The 19,040-nt window shown below is 51.4% G+C and overlaps 1 protein-coding gene across 1 annotated transcript in view; it reads left to right on the plus strand.

The window, feature by feature from the left end:
* Positions 1-19,040, plus strand: part of BOC (BOC cell adhesion associated, oncogene regulated) — a gene marked incomplete at its 5' end in the record, with an annotated part of 35,821 nt that overhangs the window by 11,761 nt on the left and 5,020 nt on the right. The window contains 11 exons of the mRNA XM_045500980.1: positions 5,240-5,386; positions 7,220-7,363; positions 9,017-9,310; positions 9,686-9,958; positions 11,075-11,382; positions 14,740-14,899; positions 15,337-15,447; positions 15,948-16,154; positions 16,491-16,672; positions 17,156-17,261; positions 17,588-17,710. Of these exons, the coding sequence (XP_045356936.1) occupies positions 5,240-5,386; positions 7,220-7,363; positions 9,017-9,310; positions 9,686-9,958; positions 11,075-11,382; positions 14,740-14,899; positions 15,337-15,447; positions 15,948-16,154; positions 16,491-16,672; positions 17,156-17,261; positions 17,588-17,710 (2,055 nt within the window). The remainder of the gene's footprint in view (positions 1-5,239; positions 5,387-7,219; positions 7,364-9,016; positions 9,311-9,685; positions 9,959-11,074; positions 11,383-14,739; positions 14,900-15,336; positions 15,448-15,947; positions 16,155-16,490; positions 16,673-17,155; positions 17,262-17,587; positions 17,711-19,040) is intronic.

Consider the following 19,040-nt stretch of genomic DNA (forward strand, 5'->3'; position numbering starts at 1 on the left):
CTGCTCCAGGCTTCCTCTGTTTCTGTAGTTGGTTGCCATGGTTTCCCACCTGCAGAGCGCTTGATTTCAGAGGGCTCATCTTGGGGCCATGCCAAGGCATGGGTCCTCAGGTGAGTTGGAGGGTGAGAGTAGTGTTGTGATTCTCTGCCCATCAGTGAAGCAGTATGGGGCATGGGAGCACCACTGCGCTGCCAGAGCCCACATAGGAAGGCAACGCCTAGGACCCTTCACCTTCTCAAACTCTGCCCCCAAGTCCATCCTGCAGAGAGGTGAGCCACGGGTTCTGCCGGAGAAAGCTCTTCGTTTTACTTCCTTTGAAACTTTGCCATCTTTCAAAAACCAATCGAGATGCAGAGAAGGGCCAGCGGGTCAGCATGAGGGGTGCGATATTAGGGAAAAATCTTTCTATGCTTCGTAACATCAGCTATAGGCATGACAAGCCACCGCAGGGCCAGTTGAGGCCTGGAGGCCACAAGAGTTAGGCAGTAGAATCATCAGCCCGGAAACTTGCCACTGGCCAAGAGGCTACTAAGCTGTCCTGGCAGCATTGCCAAGCGAGCCCAATATGACACCCCCACAATCTGGTGGGTCCCGTCCAAACCTGAGCAGTCAAGTACATGCTTGTCCCTATGCAGGGGGAAAGGACAGGACTGACTGTACATAAGAATGCCTGGATGGGTAGAAGATGACTTTTTTAAATAAATATTCCACAGAGTTCACGGAGATGGGGATGTCGGTGACCCCCTGTGGCTTCCAGACAAAGGCGCTGTCTTGCCTGACTTCTTAACTGTGACTTGCAGCCTAAGAGAGATCTCAGGGAGAGGAGGCCCAGATGAGGAAATGCCTTGAAGATCCTTACGGATTACACCAGAGGCATTCTGCTGTGATGCAGTGCACCCTCTAACTGGATGTGTAAACTGTATAAAAATTGGGAGGATGAGCCTACAATTAAGATTTGACAATTTTGTGTCATGGGAATTCATGAACATAACCCAAATATTGTAATTTAATTCATAGTTCTGCTGAACCAAAGGAAGGATCCAAGCTAGAAGGTGATAAGAAGTTCAAATGGACTTAACATAGAACCTATCTATTTGTAGATAGGTTTCTAAAAGTTCTTGTTTTCCTCCCCATTTTCCCTTAGCTCAGAAGGTAAGTGCCTGATGTACCCTGTAAATGTGAAGAGGAAACACTGAGCCTATCACATGACTTATGTCTGAACAAAGCCCTGTGATCTGTGTACCTAAGAGCCCTATGGAAGTAATGTATCAGAAGATACATCTTCCATTAAGAAATTGAGGGCTTAGAAAAGAGGGAACTAGGCAGGGTTCTGTATGGAGCCTAAACTATTTTGGGCTTTCTTAGAAAGCACAAAATCCTTTGAGAAGGAAATTCTATAAATCCAGAGATGGCCCTAAAGACCAGGGCTTCTGTTGACAGCTGAGGAACAAGAGTTGGGTTTATTGGCATTTGATTAGTGCAGACAAGTTAATAAAATAGCCGAAAGAATACACAAAGAGGATGCACAAGAGGGGTCTGGGGGAAGGTAAGAGGATTAAAGCTGCAAAAACATTCCTCTAATGGATTTCTCAAACACACCAGTCAACAGGCAAGGGCAGGTGTCCTGTCAAACCATTTCCCCATGAAACCTGATCCATCATTCTGCAGTGAGGCCTGTTAACCCCATTTGAAACTCAAGGGCCGGCCCCCCCCCCCCCCCCCCCCCCAGTCCCAGTGCGGTGCCCTGAGCAGCCCCGGGGACTGGCCAGGAAACCGGCTTTGCAGACAAAGGAGCCTGGGAACAGACTGGTTTCCTTCACTTGCAGCCAACCAGATCTCTGCATCTGCCTCATCTGGTGGCTGCTTAGGCCATTACTGATCATGATGTCTCCACACCACCCCCGCCCCTACCCCCAGTCTCCTTCCTGCCTAAAAACACTAGAGAAGGGTGCTCTGATTTTCACATCCATCATCACTTTGTTACTCTGCCTTTGATCCCTTAGTGAAACTCAACTTTACTCCAGCAGCCAAATTGGATGTGTTTGTCTAGTGAAGCAGCAGCTAAGGCTTAAGCTTGGGAGGAACAAGGAGGGGACAGGGCCAAGGACCTAACTACTCCTTATTTCTTTTGAAGCCAGGAAGACTGGTCTGCCAGTAGGCCCTTGTGGGGAGCTGGATGCCCAGCTGGGGTGTCCTCGGTCCTGCCCACATGAGCTGTTGTGCACATGTTGGCATCGGAACAGAGGGGCTGTCTGGCCACATGGCTGACCGGTGCCCAGCTTTGCGCCTTCCCCACCGCACAGCCTTCTGTCTCCAACTTAGCAATTGTCACAGGGTGCAGAAGGAGCCAAGAGGGACTGAGGGAGGGGGTGGAGGTGCGCATGTTTTCTAGTATTGGGTCAGTGAGGTGGGTGCACGGAGGAGAACGTGAGCTGTGCCTGGATAAACTCTCAGTTACAATGGCAAGAGCCTGGGCCATTAACATGGAGATGGCATTCTGGTGCCAAACTCCTTTCTTGTAAAATGATCTGTTTAAGTATATTCTTGCTTGAGGCAAATTTCCTTGGAATGAAATAAAGAAGAGGAGGAGGAGGAGGAGGAGGAAGAGGAGGAGGAAAAAAACTCAATCTCTTGGTGGAGTAGTTTTAGATTTACTTTTTGATGACAGAATTTTCCAGATGCCCCTGAGCTGACAGTCGCTCACAGCTCTCTTTGTGGAGATCCTCCTGACTTGGCAGGTACAGCACGCACTGTGCCGAGGAGGATTAAGGCTTTTGCATTGTTTAAGTGCATTGCTTTTGAAAAGCAGTTAGTAATATTTAGCCAGAACACACTGCGCCCAGACCATCCACCCCTTCCCGTAGTCCCTATCTCCTTCCTCTCCGAGAAAAAAAACACATCCGCTGTTTTGGCTGAGAAGCTCAGCCAGGACTGGGCTACATAATTTTGGGGGTCTAATGCAAAATGAAAATGTGGGGTCTTTTGTGCAAATGTTAAGAATTTGAAGACGGTGATGGCAGAGCATTGAGCCAAGTGCTGGCCCCTTCCAGGCTCAGAGCCACATTCAGCTATACAGATGGCAGTCCCATGAAGCGGGCCTGGGGCTCAACCTTTCAAATTGTTCATTCATTTAACGAGGATTTGTAGGGAATTTGCTGTATCCTGCATACTGTGCAGTGGGGCTTAGGGCTGGGGCGTGGAGTGCAAAATTAATAGGCTGCCCCTTAGGAATTTCCAATTTAGCTGGAGTCAGATATCACATATACAAAATTAAATAATGATGAGAAAATTCTTTAACAGCCCCAAAGGCTCTACACCCACCCAAAGGAAGGAATCCTTGAGTGAGAGCTCCCCTTGACCCATGCACCTCACTTGAGGCATTTACTTACCCCAGAAAGTAAAAGGGGGCAGTAGAAATCAATCAGGCAGTCTGCCTTTGCTTTTGTCACCCGCTTATGAACAGCATGTATTTCCTACTCCACATTCATGAGACCTATGTCACATCTTTTCTGTGACTCCGGAAGTGACCTCTTAAGAAACATTCTATTTTAAAAATAGCCATACTTTGATAAAAGTTTGGCCATAAGTAGAAAGAAGATTTGTAGAAAATTTGTTGTGCTAGGACTTTGTCCTTGAGCTTGTAGTATAGGTGAAACACAACTAGGAAATTTGAGTTCATAGGCAACATAAATGGGTATCTGGTACCTGATTTGAGGGTCCCAGTTTCTGAGATAGTCCCTCATTTGGTCATTCAGCATTCACTGAGCATCTAATGAGATCAGGCCCTGCGTAGGTTTAGACTTGGCCCCTGCCCCTGAAAAGTCCTAGTGTTATAATCAGAGGGACAGTGATCCTTTCATAGAAACGAAAGGGCTTTCCTGTCCTGGCACAGCTTGTCTAAGAGCTTCTGGCAAGTTCCATCAGGTGGGAAACCTTCTGACCTCACTACGTGCCTTGATCACTGTGCTCTCCTGTAGTGACAGTAGTTTGTTTTTGGTAACTAACTGCCTTTTCTGTGAGAAACCTGATTCCCACCTGCTCCCGTCACCTTCTTGCCTTCTCTGGGTCTCCAGGGAAAACAACACAGGCAGGTGGAGTCTTGCAGTGGAGTTGCGGTAAAAGCTCTGCGGGTGTCCACTCTCAGGAGCTCACAGAATTTGGTGTAGACAGCAGAGAGGGTGCCTTCAGGGCTAAGTAGCTCTACGAAGGAGTGTTTGGGTAAATAGTCTCATCTTTCTTATCTTATGTCTTCTCTTCAGTTCAGCTGCAGTCCTGATAAAATAAATTTGGCATGTGGCTTATGGCACAAGTATCCCGTTTTGTTCAGCAACTTCGGTGATTTGGCTCATACAAAGAGAGTTTTGTTGTGTGAACTGTTAGATTGTTTGGGAAACACCCTGCTCTTGTTCCAGATGGATCTCCATCCTCTCCCAGTTTAGATTCCAGTCTTCCCACCAAGCCAAGTCAGAAGAGACAGCCACCACGCTGCAGACACTGCAGCCTAGCGTCAGGACCCTCAGCTCTCCCACATTCCCCTGCCGTCAGCTACACTGGGGAGATCCCTCTTTGCCTTAGAAAGCCCTTAGAGCATCCACAGATCCCCCACCCCTAGCCCCGAGGAAGGATCAGCCATGACATGGAGTATAGCTCATGGGTACCATCAGCCTTCCTGTTATAACCATGGTTGGTAACTAAGCAGAATCTTGGGCCTGTCGCTTTTATTGTGGATGACAAAGAAAAGCCAGGGAACATGACTGAACTGGAAAAAAGGAAATCACAATTCTCTTTCATCATTCCCTTCAGTCTCCATTCGCTGAGCTGTGCCAGGGCACTTCTGCCTTGATCATAACCCATCTCCAGCCAGGTTCAGTAGGGCCAGTGGGCTTGGCCAACTTGCCCCCATGTCTCATTGTAACAGAAGAGGCTGGTGAGATATCGGAAGAGGTGAGATATCGCAGGCACCTCCTGATGGAATCCTGTACGTATGTCCCCACCCTCCAGCTTATATATACCAAGTTAAACTCCCATGTAGTGATAAAGGCCACACATTCCATCCTCAAACTCTTACAACAGAAAGCTGGAGGAAGGACTTAGACCACCCCCAGAAAGCCCCCAGCAGGTGAGGCCTCTGCAGCTGTTTCTTGTGACTGAAGACACCAAGGCATCAACCCACCCGGAAATGTCACTTTGTTTCTGTCCTCCATCAATGCCCAATTGGCACCTTTTCTTCTCTCCACAGATCTCCAGGATTTCAAGTTGGATGTGCAGCATGTGATTGAAGTAGATGAGGGGAACACAGCAGTCATTGCCTGCCACCTTCCTGAGAGCCACCCAAAAGCTCAGGTCCGATACAGTGTCAAGCAAGAGTGGCTGGAGGCATCTCGGGGTGAGTGAGCAAGCGGGAGCCGAGAGGCCAAGGCCAGGAGGGAAGCTGACCACCTCCAACTACCGCCTCCCGAACCCCCATCCACATGCCAGCAGTCCCCTCCTCACACCAGTCAGCTGCCTTCTACCTTGCTATTTAGACCTGTAGGATGCTAGACTTCCAAAATGGAGGTCTTCTGCCCTGTTGCGAGGAATCTCTTCATCCTTTGAGGCTCTGGAAGATGTTGCTGAGCTTCCACCATTTGAACAAGACTGTCGGCACAGTGTTCCTTGCCTCCAGGCACACACCGAGAGGTCTCCCGATGAACCCAGCCATTGGTGGAGCTGCAGCATTCCCCGGGGGGCGGTGGAGCTCACCCCCACCCATCAGGGGAATCTCTTTAGTGGGACTTGGGTTTTTCCCTCTCCCCATCTTCTCAGTGATGCGGCTGTCTCAGCTGACCTAGCTCCTGCTCAGGCCACGACATACTTGTCCGGGGGGGCCAAGCTTGGGTCCACAGAGTGCCTGTGAGGAGTAGGGGTATCTCCCGAGATGAAGTCAGCTACTTCCCATAGCTGACCCTTCACTCAATGCCAGCTAGACCCTACGTGACTCAACCCACAGCTCAAAATGTATACCTTTTAAAATATCCTATAGAATTCAAACCTTTTCATCAACTTTTTCTGGTTGTGAAGGGAAGATATGTTCCTATATTCTTATAAGGAATGTATATATGTTCACTGCAGAAAATGTAGAAAACCATTTTTTGGAAGGGTAAAACCCCTGATCCTGCCACTCAGAAATCACTGGAGAGTGCGAGGAATAGAGCAAAACTTTCCTTTGTCCCCAGCGGACACTTGGCAATAGCCCTCTGGAGGAAGCCTGCCCGTTCCATAGGAGGGGTCGAGGCGTTTTCTCTGTCAGGCATTTGCCTAAGCTGCTCTTACCTGGGGCGGCCCAGTGACAGGCAGGCACCAGGCTTAGTGAACCTGGATTTCAGACACCCTGGGACCACCAGGGCAGGCCATGCCACCAGAAAGCTTAGAGCTGAGGGCCAGTGCTTTGCCTGCCAGGAAGCCGACTGAACACCATCCCCAGCCAGTGGGGTGTCCAGAAGCCGTGAATCTGTCTCCTGTTGAAAGACAGGAAGCCCACCCCCGCGGCACCTCTGGACCAGAAGCGGACAAAGTGTAGCAGACCCGCGATGCAGAGGGAAGGGTTTCAGTGACATGCATGGAGAAGGTGGTGGTTGGGAGTGCGAATATTCCTCCCTGGTTGCAGAAATTCAGGAGTGAGGTGGCTTAGAGCTGTGACCATGACAGAGACCCACGGGAAGTCCTATGTATTTCCCTCCTTCCTGGTGGCTTGCAGGAATGATCATCTCATCACCTGCGTGTGCAGCACGGGCCCTTCAGTCCTTACAGTAGGCTCTGAGGTGGCACATGTCGTACCGTTCTACAAATGAGGAAACGGTATCTGAGAGGTGGGTCAGCTTGCCAAGAATCACAGAGTCCACTGCAGATCCAGCGCGTAAGCCCAGGTCTGGCAGACCCCAGACCTTGCTTTGTTTCCACCCTACTCCAGCTCCTTTGAAAGTATAAAGCGTTCTTCCCTAGACCTATGTGCTAACTCAGGGGAGTCCGCCAGCTAGCCAGTTGGTCAGCTAGTTGGTCAGGTTTACTCCTCAGCATTTCTGGCCCACTTGATTCAAAGTTTTGGTGGGAGAACAGCATTTTCAGTGTGGGCCTGTGGGGATTCAGGTGTACAGCTCACAGCTCCTGCCCTGCCTGCCCCCTGAGAGGTGCCGGCTGCAGCTTTCTGGACCCAAACTCATCCCGTGTCCCCTTTTCTCAGATAACTACCTGATCATGCCATCAGGAAACCTCCAGATTGTGAACGCGAGCCAGGAGGACGAGGGAACGTACAAGTGTGCTGCCTACAACCCGGTGACCCAAGAAGTGAAAACCTCGGGCTCCAGTGACAGGCTCCGCGTGCGCCGTAAGGGGCAACGGGGTGTCTCGCTGATGGAAGAGGCTGGTCGGGCTGAGGAGGGGGGGGACTCGGGGAGGGCACAGTCTGTGCTCCAGGTCTGTGGTCTGTGCAGTGGGGGTGGGACCTGGGGGGCTTGGACCAGCGAAGCATCCGGGACTCAGACTGAGCGGGGGTCCTCTCCCCACCAGCCGGCCACTCGTGGCCTCCCGTAGGCCCTTGCCTCATTCTGGGGGGTGGCTGTGCTTCCTGGTCCCTTTCCCCTGCCCATTGAGAGCTTCCCTTCATTGTGGGACTTTCATAGCAGGGATCTGTTGGGGCGTGTCTGCTGGGGCAGGACGGCCTGGTGCTCAGCAGCTGACGGCACGTGCACAGGAGAGATGATGGTGTGCCCGTGCCCATGTGAGGCCACAGGGCCTGCCTGGCACAAGGCCAGGCTGTGCCTACACTGCTGCTCACTGAAGTGTGCCCAGCACCTCACTCTGGGGATGGTCCGTGGAGGCCCACACACTCCCCCAGTCGTATGAGAACAACACTCCCTTTGCCAAGCATCTCCTGTGTGCCAGGCATTTTGCCAGCCTTCCCGCTTATTCACTGGAGGGACGTCTCATGCAGAGTGTGGTCTTAAGAGTCAGCACCAGAGGCAGATGTACTGTGAAGCTAAGGAAGCCAAGCTTCAGCACTCCCTCCCTCATGGAGTTTTGTATCTATAATTTTGCATTCTGTTTCTTTTCATTTTTTTTTTTATGTTTTTTACTTATTTTTGAGAGAGACACAGAGACAGAGTGTGAGCAGGGGTGGGGCAGAGAGGGAGACACAGAATCTGAAGCAGTTCCAGGCTCCAAGCTGTCAGCACAGAGCCCGAAGCAGGTCTCAAACTCCCAAACTGTGAGATCATGACCTGAGCCGAGGTCAGACACTTAACTGACTGAGCCACCCAGGCGCCTACGTTCTATTTCTTAAAGAAGGCCTCCCAAGCTCTCAGGTCTTATAAAAGCTGGCTTTCCCCCTGGTTAGCTCATAAAGTAAAATCACACATAGTCCACGTGGAAGAGAGTGGCACATTGGAGAGCAACCAGCCTTCTGATGAGTGCTGTGCGGTTTCTTCCCCAGCATTGAAAAGAGGTCACGCCTTCCTTAGCTGAGCAGCCGACAAAGTAGTTGATTTGCTTTGGGGACCTGTAATACAGTGCAAGAAATGCATCTTTTTAAACAGTGGGTCCTGCTCAGCTCAGTGAGGTGCTCACACTGTCAGGGACACTGGGAACCGAGACCTCTGGGTGGTGTGTGGGGGGTTACCTCGGATCCTTGTCTCCTAGCTCATCCTCGGACTTGGGCTGCACTTTGCTTCTCTGTCTCATCTTTTTCTTTGCCAACATGCGTAGTTCTCCATGCATATGTTGGGTCAGTGCTGCTGCTCCGATATATTACCTCATCTCTTACAGTAGCTCTCTGCAGAGGCAGGTCCTTGTCTTTGACAAGGAAACCAAGCCCAGGGGAATTCAGTCACTTTATGTAGGTCTCAAGCCCCTGAAGGGCTGTTTGATGCCAAATCCCCGGAGGACTGTTTCCTGGGCCCTGGCTGCCAAAGGCGGGGTGGAGGGGTTCCCCTGCACTGAGTCCTGGTCGCACGCTTTGCTCTTCACTTCCCGGCCCCTCCAGGCTCCACCGCCGAGGCTGCTCGTATCATCTACCCTCCAGAGGCCCAGACGATCATTGTCACCAAAGGCCAGAGTCTGATCCTGGAGTGCGTGGCCAGTGGGATTCCACCCCCGCGGGTCACCTGGGCCAAGGATGGGTCCAGTGTCGCTGGCTACAATAAGACACGCTTCCTGCTGAGCAACCTCCTCATTGACGCCACCAGTGAGGAGGACTCGGGGACTTACCGCTGCATGGCCGACAATGGGGTCGGGGAGCCTGGGGCAGCAGTCATACTCTACAACGTCCAGGTATTTGGTGAGTGTCTGTTGCAGACTTTCTTCTCCTCGGCCTCCTCTTTGGTCAGTGTGGCCTTTCTAGATGCTCATAACCCTAAGCCCTGGGTAGGGTCATGTGCCTTGTGAGAGGTCCCATGCCCAGTGAGTAATGGAGGAGGAGAGAGATGGAGGTGCTTAGATCCCAGGGTCTAGGTGTATGTGCCTGACCGCCCTCTCCGGTCCCTTTCCGGGCATGACTCTGACAGAAGAGACACAGGACCTTTCCTTCCCTCTATCAACAGTCACAGGGAAGGAGGGAGCCATTCCTGACTGCAGTCGCCCCCCCCCCAGGCCTGTCTGGCCCTAAATGGGAGGACTCAGGCCCTTTGTCACCCCTGCTCCGGTTTCCTGGCAGAGCCCCCTGAGGTCACCATGGAGCTGTCCCAGCTGGTCATCCCATGGGGCCAGAGCGCCAAGCTCACCTGTGAAGTGCGTGGGAACCCCCCGCCATCTGTGCTGTGGCTGAGGAATGCCGTGCCCCTGGCCTCCAGCCAGCGCCTCCGACTGTCCCGCAGGGCCCTGCGGGTGGTCAGCGTAGGGCCTGAGGACGAAGGCGTCTACCAGTGCATGGCTGAGAATGAAGTTGGGAGTGCCCATGCTGTGGTCCAGCTGAGGACCGCCAGGCCAGGTAGGTGTCACCCAAAAGGCTGGAGGAGATTTCAGCTGAACATTCACAGAACCCTTTCCTCAAGTGAAATCCAACTTAGAACCCCAGTATTATAAATGAGATAAAAGTGGCTTTTAGTTATGAGTGCAAGTTCACATTAACTTATTAAAAAGTCAGAGGTGTACATTTTTACTAGTAGAAGTGATCTTACTATTGTATTTTTAAAAATGCTTTAGATCTGTGAGTTGCTAGGTTTCCATGGAATCCAGTTTAACAACCAGTGCTCTAGAGTAAAGAAAAGCAAATCTGCCCCTTTCAGCTTGATCCATTTCAGCTGACACCTACCCTGACTGAGTAGTTACTTACATACTCAGTCTTGGACTAGACGGGGCGGCGGGGCGTGGGGGTAGGGTGCAGAAAGACATAACAAAGACCCAGCTTGCTCATCAAGGAGACAAAACTCACCAAGGAAACAATTTGAAGAAAATGTGACAACAAATAATGCTGAATCCTCACGATCAGATGCTAACCGTCTGTGGTTCAGAGGTCAGCTAGAGGAGAAACTAGCGTGGGCACATTCTGCAGATGCTTCCTAAAGGAAGGGTTGCCTGTCCTGGGCTCTCAAGTTCTCAGAGGTGACTTCACAGGTGATTTACAGGTGACTTCACATCTCACATTCCAGGTGGCTGCAGTGGAGTAGGAAAAGGCCCAGAGTGTGCGTGGTGCTAAGACCCCGCAGTGAAGGGACATGTCCTTCCCCCAATGTAGGCATGAGAAGGAGGGTGCAGGGTTCCTCAGGAGTAAGGGGAACACCTTCACGCTAGGTGAGGCTAGTCCGTGGGCTCAGGGAAACAAGCAGACGGCAGAGATGCTTGCCTGCTGCCCTGAGCCGTGGCGGGATGCCTGGGCACAAGGCCCAAGCCTGCCCTTCTCTCCCAGCAGGGCAGCGGTACAGTCCTGTCTCCTCCCACAGGGCCCGGCCATGTGTGGACTGGGCCCCTGGTCATCTCAGGCTCCCGCCCCAGGGGTTTCCTCTCTGACTTCTCTCTGCTTCCTCCCTCGAGGCAGCAACTCAGCCCATGACCAAGGGAACCAACATCCTCTTCCTCCACTTCTCTTTCCTTCCTGGTCCTCTAGGCACGACCCTGAGGCCATGGCGGGATGCTAAGCTGGACACTGCCACACCTCCCATGCCGCCCTCAAGACCTGGAAGCCCTGAGCAGATGCTGAGGGGACGCCCAGGGCTCCCCAAACCCCTGACGTCCATGCAGCCAGCTTCCCCACAGTGCGCTGGAGAGAAGGGGCAGGTGGCTCCTGCTGAGGCGCCCATCATCCTCAGCTCACCGCGGACTTCCAAGACTGACTCGTACGAGCTGGTGTGGCGGCCTCGGCACGAGGGTGGCAGCCGGGCTCCTATCCTCTACTATGTGGTGAAACACCGCAAGGTATGGTGCCTGACCTCCCCTCCGTGAGGCTGGGTGTGGGTTTCTGCCTGCTGGCCACCTCCCCTTGAGTTCCTGCAATCCCTACCGCTGACCTTGACCTTCCTCCACTGAACTTTCCTACCACCTCCCAGGAAACTGGTTGTGATTGAGGCATTTGGGAACCTAAGAGGCCCAGGAAAAAGTCACGTGTGCCCCTTCGGGTTCTCTGTGCACTGGCTTCCCAGGAGCTAACACCACCAGCTTCTCCTCTCTGGGGAGAGTTAACAGTCTCCCTGGTAACCATCACCTGCCCTCCCCTCTTCCCTCTGTCATTTGTTGTTGATGTTGTTTTTTGTTTTGTTTTTTAACCAAAGTAAACTCCTGTGGGTACATCCCTGCAAGAACTCTGCACGGCAAGCCAGCTCTAAGGCCAGGGAAACAAATATTTGTGAACAAGTGTTTTCTCTGAGGGCTATAAAATACCCCTTCGGTTTTGGGGACTCAACCATGGCTCAGGTTTGACAAGCAGGCGTTTGAGCTGAAAGCACATCGTGTTGTTCAGACCTCAGCTACTTCTCTTTGACAGAAGGAAACCTGTCCGGGTAGATGTTTCAGGAGCTGTCAGCAGGGGGATCCTCAGGCCCTGGCAGGGTGTGGGGACAGCCAGCTAGGCCATCCTCTTGGACACAATGTCCTGTGAGGCAGGACAGGGCCCCCAGCCTGCCCCCTTCATTCGAGGCTGAGCGCTCACCTGATGTTACCCCCCCTGGGGAGAAGGACATGAGATTTCCTTTAAGAAAATGTCCTTGAAGAGCATTTCTGTTCATCCCAGGTGTGTGCCTTTTTTTTTTCCCCCTAAGGCCATTAGATGGTAGAAAATTATCGTTCTTACATGGATTTTTAACAGTGTCATTTGATGATGTATTATAAATGCTGTATTTTATTATACCTTCATTGTTATTTTTGCCTATTAAAGTGCTGTGTGCACTTAGTAGAAAGTATTGAAAATATGTGATTGTGGGACTGAAAGTATTTATCAACTCTTCTCCCCCCGCCAAAACCAAACAACCAACCCACCCAGCCCTGTGTGGTGCGAAGTGTTGGCCACACAGTAGCCATTCCCCTGCCCTGGACCCTGCCAGCAACCTCATTCTGTTCTTTCCCTTCATGACCTTGGGTGAGGACAAGTTCACAGACATACAGACATACGGGGCCGCCAGAAAGACACCTGAGGCGAAACTGCCTATGAGGTGGGGGCCGGGGGGGTAGTTTCTCACTAACCCTTGGCCCCCTGGCCTCTTCGTAGACAGTCAGCAAAGGGGGTGAATACTTGTTTAACAAAAAGCTCATTGTTCAGACTGGGTTATGGGGCAGCCCTGGTCCTAATCCTTGTTTCCCCATGTAACCGGACACCTCCATCTCAGAGTTGTAGACAGAGATCAGGGCAGGCCAAGTGCTCCTGGTCCCCGCTAGACAAGAGCCAGCAATGAGAACAAGAATCATATTTTTCAGGCCAATAGGTGGCCATGAACCTGCCTCACCAAGAGGCAGGCTGGCAAAGGCGGTGCATGGTGATCCGGAAATGCCAGGCTGAGGCCACCGTCACCGTGTGTGTGTGTGTGTGTGTGTGTGTGTGTGTGTGTGTGACAGTGACTAATGACCATTCTAGTTCTTATTTTTGTTTCTGAGCCCAGTGGAAGTGTGAGGCCCGTGCTGGGAGGGCCAAGGGAGAAAGGGGCACAGGGAGAGGGAGAGGACTGTGCCCCAACCGGCTCTGGCTTCTGTCAGGCTCCGGCCTGAGGGGCACTGGGGCTGCTAGGTGGATGCCACCAAAGAGAAATGATGTCTTGCAAGCAGTTGCTTTCCTGAGGGACTGACGGGTCTTAAAGATCATCTCACAAGAAAGGACTCTGAAGTGAAAAATCAGTGTTTGGGCTGTGTGTACAACCCCTTCTCTTGCAGGAGATTGGGAATCATTCCTCTCATTTTCACTTTTTCTTGTTCGGGAAGCCGGTTCCATTTCCTGCTGCATCTGCAGACCCTGGGCTACTGTGTTTGGGTTTCCAATACTACTGAGCATTCTCAGTTTGTGAAAACTTCTCCCCTTGGAACAAATCCTGGAAGTCTGACATAAATGAGCCCAGACCATCCCTGTCCCTTGAATAGTAGGTTTTGTTCTACTCTGGAATATTCTGCTTGGGGATTAGGGCTTTTTCTACCAGCTGTTTGATTCTTCAGCAAACCACGGCTTTGGCTTCCAGCAGACTGGGAGATGTGCACAGTTGGCAGTTAAGCCTTTTGTCCTGAGAGGTGGGGTAGGTGAGAGGAAGCAGCCTCCTAGCATCGCCCTTTGGGGAGGGAGCCTGGACTCCTGTATTTTTTTTTTCTTTAAAGAGCTAGAAATGTGGAGCCATTAAAGATCCATACTAGATATAATTCATCCACAGTTTTTAAGTACTAAGAAAGGAGTGAAGGCAGGAGCAGAAGAAGGAGGATTGAAATGGCAGAGACCTACTGAATGGAGAGTGTGGGGCAAGTCCAGAGAAGGGGGCCAGGCATTTGCTGGGAACCTACTGTGTACCCAGTTCAGTGCTTGACACTCTATGTAAATTATCTAGTTTAATCTTCAGAATAAGCTGAGAGCTTTCATTTGCCTCATTTTAGAAATGAAAAGATTAGGGATCAGAGAGGTTAGGGAACTTGCTCAGGGTTACACAGCTGGTAAGAGACATAACCGGGACTTAAACCCAAGATTTCCTGGCTCCCAGACTCTTTCTTTCTAGGAGGAGTTACATATGATTATGAATGTGCTCTCTGGAGTCAAGTGACAGTTTCTGTTCACTAGTGTTGTGGCTTTAGTGGAGAAATTGCTCTCCAAGCCTTCGCTTTCGTGAAGCGGGAACAAAACTAACACCTGTCTCTTGGGCTGTTGTCATGAAAGCACTTTATAGGGTACATAATAAACACTCATCAGACAAAACTCTTTCTATTGGTACTGCGGCTTTTATCATCATTGTCGTCATCCCGTAGTATGAAGAGACTGTGTTTATTTGGTTTAAATAGAGCAAGGAGAAAGAAAGTTAAATGTGGAGGTTTTCAGAAATACAGAGAGGAGGTCTTTGGAGAAACTCAGCAATGTCAGGCCTTTTGACCCTCCCCACCGAGTGTTCTTTGATGGGCCGGTTAGGTGAGGGACCAGGGAGCTGACCTCGCTGTCCCAGAGCTGGCAGGACCAGCTTATGGCCTGCACAAACCCAGCCCATTCTCCTTCCCTGCCTCTTGCCCTGTTGGACTCCATTCTGCTTCTTATGTGAACCATAGCCACCGGTAGCTACAGGCTGAGATGCCAGTGCTGATACCAGCTACCTTCTCCAGCAGGTCACAAACTCCTCTGACAACTGGACTGTCTCCAGCATTGCAGCCAACCAGCACCGCCTGACCCTCACCAGACTTGACCCTGGGAGCTTGTATGAAGTGGAGATGGCAGCTTACAACTGTGCAGGGGAAGGCCAGACAGCCATGGTCACCTTCCGAACTGGTGAGGGTCAGATGTTGCCCCCAGCTTGGGGGTTTGTGGGCCTGAGCAAATCCTGCCAGGCTCAGGTGAGAAGCCCTGCTCACCTTGCCCCACTAGTCACCTTGAACTTTATCTTCCTTTCAACTGTTGCTTCACCTTGGTTTGTGAGCCCAGGCTGAGGGTCCCAGCTCTCATGAGGAGAGCCACCAGCTGGCCTCTCTGCCCTGCTCCCCCCCCCCACCCCCCCCACCCCGCCAACACACACGCTAGGGTCAGGCACAATACCATGATGGTTAGGCAGAGCTAGGAATCAGTCCACACAGCCGGTGTCCTATATTATTTGTATCACCCTGCCAGATCCCCACCCCCCTGCAAAGTCTCAGGCAGAAAGAACTGTCTGGAAAGGGACACCTAATCCACACTCTCCCACTCGCTGGTCTCCACCTACTTCCATCCAGGACGGCGGCCCAAACCTGAAATCATGGCCAGCAAGGAGCAGCAGATACAGAGAGACGACCCTGGAGCCAGCCCCCAAAGCAGCAGCCAGCCAGACCACGGCCGCCTCTCTCGTAAGCCCCCCGGCATCTCAGGGGGGCGGGGTGAGCAGCGGTCAGAACTGGAAGCAGGTTCACCCCCTCCCAAGATTCTTTGTTGCAGGCGGAATGGGGTCTTGTTCTGTGGGTCTGGGAGGCCTTGTGACGTTTTCCTGGAATCTCCCCAGCCAACCCCATGAGAAAACGCAGATTGGAGTTTTTCAAGTAAAACGTAGTCTGACATGGGGAGGAAGCACTGGCCCTGTGGGTCCAGAGAATACAGAATGGAGAGCAGCTGACTTTCGGTCCTCCGCACTCTGACACTGCAGAAGCATGGCTTCTAGGGGTTCTAGCTGAAGGACTTCTGGGAGGGGGTGACCCACGTAGCCCTGGAAGAGCTGATGTAGCCACCAGAGGGCGAGGGCTGGGAGGAGAAATAGGTCCCAGTCGGGAGCAGGCTGCGTCCAGTCACAGTACGTCGCCTTATCGTGTCCCTCCTCCTGCTTCCCTCCTCCCTCATGTCTGGTTTCCTCTAGCCCCAGAAGCCCCTGACAGGCCCACTATCTCCATGGCTTCTGAGACATCTGTGTATGTGACCTGGATTCCACGTGGGAATGGTGGCTTCCCAATCCAGTCCTTCCGTGTAGAGTACAAGAAGCTAAAGAAAGTGGGGGACTGGATTCTGGCCACCAGCGCCATCCCTCCTTCCCGGCTCTCGGTGGAGATCACTGGTCTAGAGAAAGGTAGGGGTCCGGCCACTGTCCTACCTGGTCTCCTAGTTGTCCCCCACCACTTGGAGGAGAGTCAGAGCTTTGGAGGCTCTACTCTGTGCTGGTCCTCCACCTGCTATCTTGCTCACATTGGATGCCCTTGGTGGTGTCCCCTCCATCCTACAAGTCCTTCCTTCTCTGTCTTTCCATAGCGGTGCATAGCTATCCCCTCTGGGGCTCCTTTCCCAAAAAGATGGGAGTTTTTGTGTCCTTTGGGAGCAACTCCAAAGACCCTACTCTGGGTGTGCTGGGGTGGGTGGGTCAGAAGTGTTTCCCAGCTCCTGGGTTCAAGTGAGCGGCTCTCACCAGGCACCTCCTACAAGTTCCGTGTCAGGGCTCTGAACATGCTGGGGGAGAGCGAGCCCAGTGCCCCTTCCAGGCCATATGTGGTATCCAGCTATAGTGGCCGCGTGTATGAGAGGCCTGTGGCAGGCCCTTACATCACCTTCACGGATGCTGTCAATGAGACCACCATCATGCTCAAGTGGATGGTAAGTGACCTTGCACAGACTGCAAAGGGGAGAGGGGGCTGAGCTTCATGATGACAAGAGCTGGCTGCTGCAGTGGGGGCAGGAAGCAATCACTTTTCTATACTGCCCTTCTTCTAAGACCCCTTCCTGTATTTTTTCACAAAGCCTTCCTGTAAGTGGTCACCTCCCAACCCCCGTGTACCTGGGAATTGAGCCAGACTGACTTATCCTTACAGTACCCAGGCAGGTTCAGAGGGGGCTCAGATCTTTGGAGAAATGTCTGTTCCTTATCTCCAGAAGCTGGGGGACCTTTAGGCTAAATAACAAGTGACCTTCATAGCATTCCCCAGAAAGCCTTGGGGAGTATCATCAGAAGTATTTGCCAGACTCCTGCAGTGAATTTTTAAATCCAGGCTGGGGTAAAATTTCTGTCCACCAGTGGGTCTGCTCACATGAGGACATCTCTGCTCCATTGTCAACTTGTTTCTTCTCCCTTCCCTATAGTATATTCCAGCAAGTAACAACAACACCCCAATCCATGGATTTTATATCTATTATCGACCCACAGACAGTGACAATGATAGTGACTACAAGAAGGATATGGTGGAAGGTAAGCACTTTGGGGACGCAGTTTTCTCTGTTGGCAAGGGTGTCTAGGTGTTGATGAAAGTTTAAAACTTGGGCATCTGGGTCCATATCATTGACTCCTGCCATGCGTGGGGTCATCAAGTTCATAAATCCACACGCTTCCTTCCCTTGGTGATGGGACCACAGGAACTTGGGTGGCACCTAAAAAATTCCAGTAGTTCTCCTCCACCTCATTCATGGCACCAGCCCAGACACACACCCCTGTCCAAGCCTGACCGCGATTGCTTCCAAGCGGACTAGGTGGTACACATCACCACGTGTGACTGACTCTCTTGCTGCCTTTTCCAGGGGATAGATACTGGCATTCCATCAGCCACCTGCAGCCAGAGACCTCCTACGACATTAAGATGCAGTGCTTCAACGAAGGAGGAGAGAGTGAGTTCAGCAACGTGATGATCTGTGAAACCAAAGGTGATTCTCTTTAGGCTCTCTACTCTCCCCTGCTATTTTTAGCCCACCAGAACAAAGTCACTGCTCCATGTGACATGCTGGTCATGTCTTCCCCATGAAGACTCCTTATTGTCCAAAGACCCCTAAACTTTGTCATTTTTAACCCTTCTCTTTATTTGCCTGTGCCTCAAGTATGAATTAGGTTGCCATGGTGATGGCTTCAGGGAACTTGGGAATTAACTCATACATGAACTTATGGAATAGAACCCATTCTTTTTTTTTTTTTTTTCAACATTTATTTTTGGGACAGAGAGAGACAGAGCATGAACGGGGGAGGGGCAGAGAGAGAGGGAGACACAGAATTGGAAACAGGCTCCAGGCTCTGAGCCATCAGCCCAGAGCCTGACGCGGGGCCCGAACTCCCGGACCGCGAGATCGTGACCTGGCTGAAGTCGGACGCTTAACCGACTGCGCCACCCAGGCGCCCCTAGAACCCATTCTTAAGGTTAGAACTTTCTATAAACACTATATTCCTATAAAATTTGGTACTTACATTGATTGGTTTACTTATTTTAATTACAACCCCATGAGTTAGGAAAGAAACTGAGCATCAGGAATTGATGTATCTTGACCAAGGTCCTTTAGCCAGTTAGGGGTATTGAGCACACTCTGGGTCAAGTTTATCTAACTATAAGCCCAGATTCTTTCCTGCACTAAAACATGTTAAACATCTTCACTGAAAAGCTTAATATTTCCACATTGGTCAAGTGTTTAGATACCACCATCTCCATTTTGCAAATACTGCCAAGTGTATAACCCGAGTATATTGCAAAGAACATCATCAAGAGAAGATTACAAAGGAATAGGAACGGAGAGAAGAAAAGAACCCGTTTTCCTTATGTGGACAAGATTCTCTTTCTAGCTTTGTGCTCTTTCAGTCAGTTGCTCAACAAATACTCAGTGCCTCCTGTGTGCACTAACCTCTTTTGTTGTGCACAGTGAAGGGAGGGGGTAGACACAGGACTTCTGGCTGTGCATGTATCAGGGGACTCACACAGAGTACCCAGGGCAAAGAGAGGCTTCACAAAGGCTTCGCACTGGTCTGGAGGGATTGACTCTTCAGGTGACTGAGAAGGGAGTAACCCGGGGGCAGGGCAAGCCTGCACACAGCTCCAGGTGGTTGGAGGGTGTGGGAAGGAGGACAAGAGAGAGAGAGTGCTCAGGGAATGGCCAGGGATGGCAGTGGGCACTGTGGTCATTGAGAATTCTGTGGCTGTGAGGTTGAGAAAGCTCACAGGTATTTCTGCAGGCGTGGGCAGATGGGAGAGAGCTGAGAAGTAAGGTAGAAAGA

The sequence above is a fragment of the Leopardus geoffroyi genome, chromosome C2, assembly GCF_018350155.1.
Source record: "Leopardus geoffroyi isolate Oge1 chromosome C2, O.geoffroyi_Oge1_pat1.0, whole genome shotgun sequence".
Taxonomy (NCBI): domain Eukaryota; kingdom Metazoa; phylum Chordata; class Mammalia; order Carnivora; family Felidae; genus Leopardus; species Leopardus geoffroyi.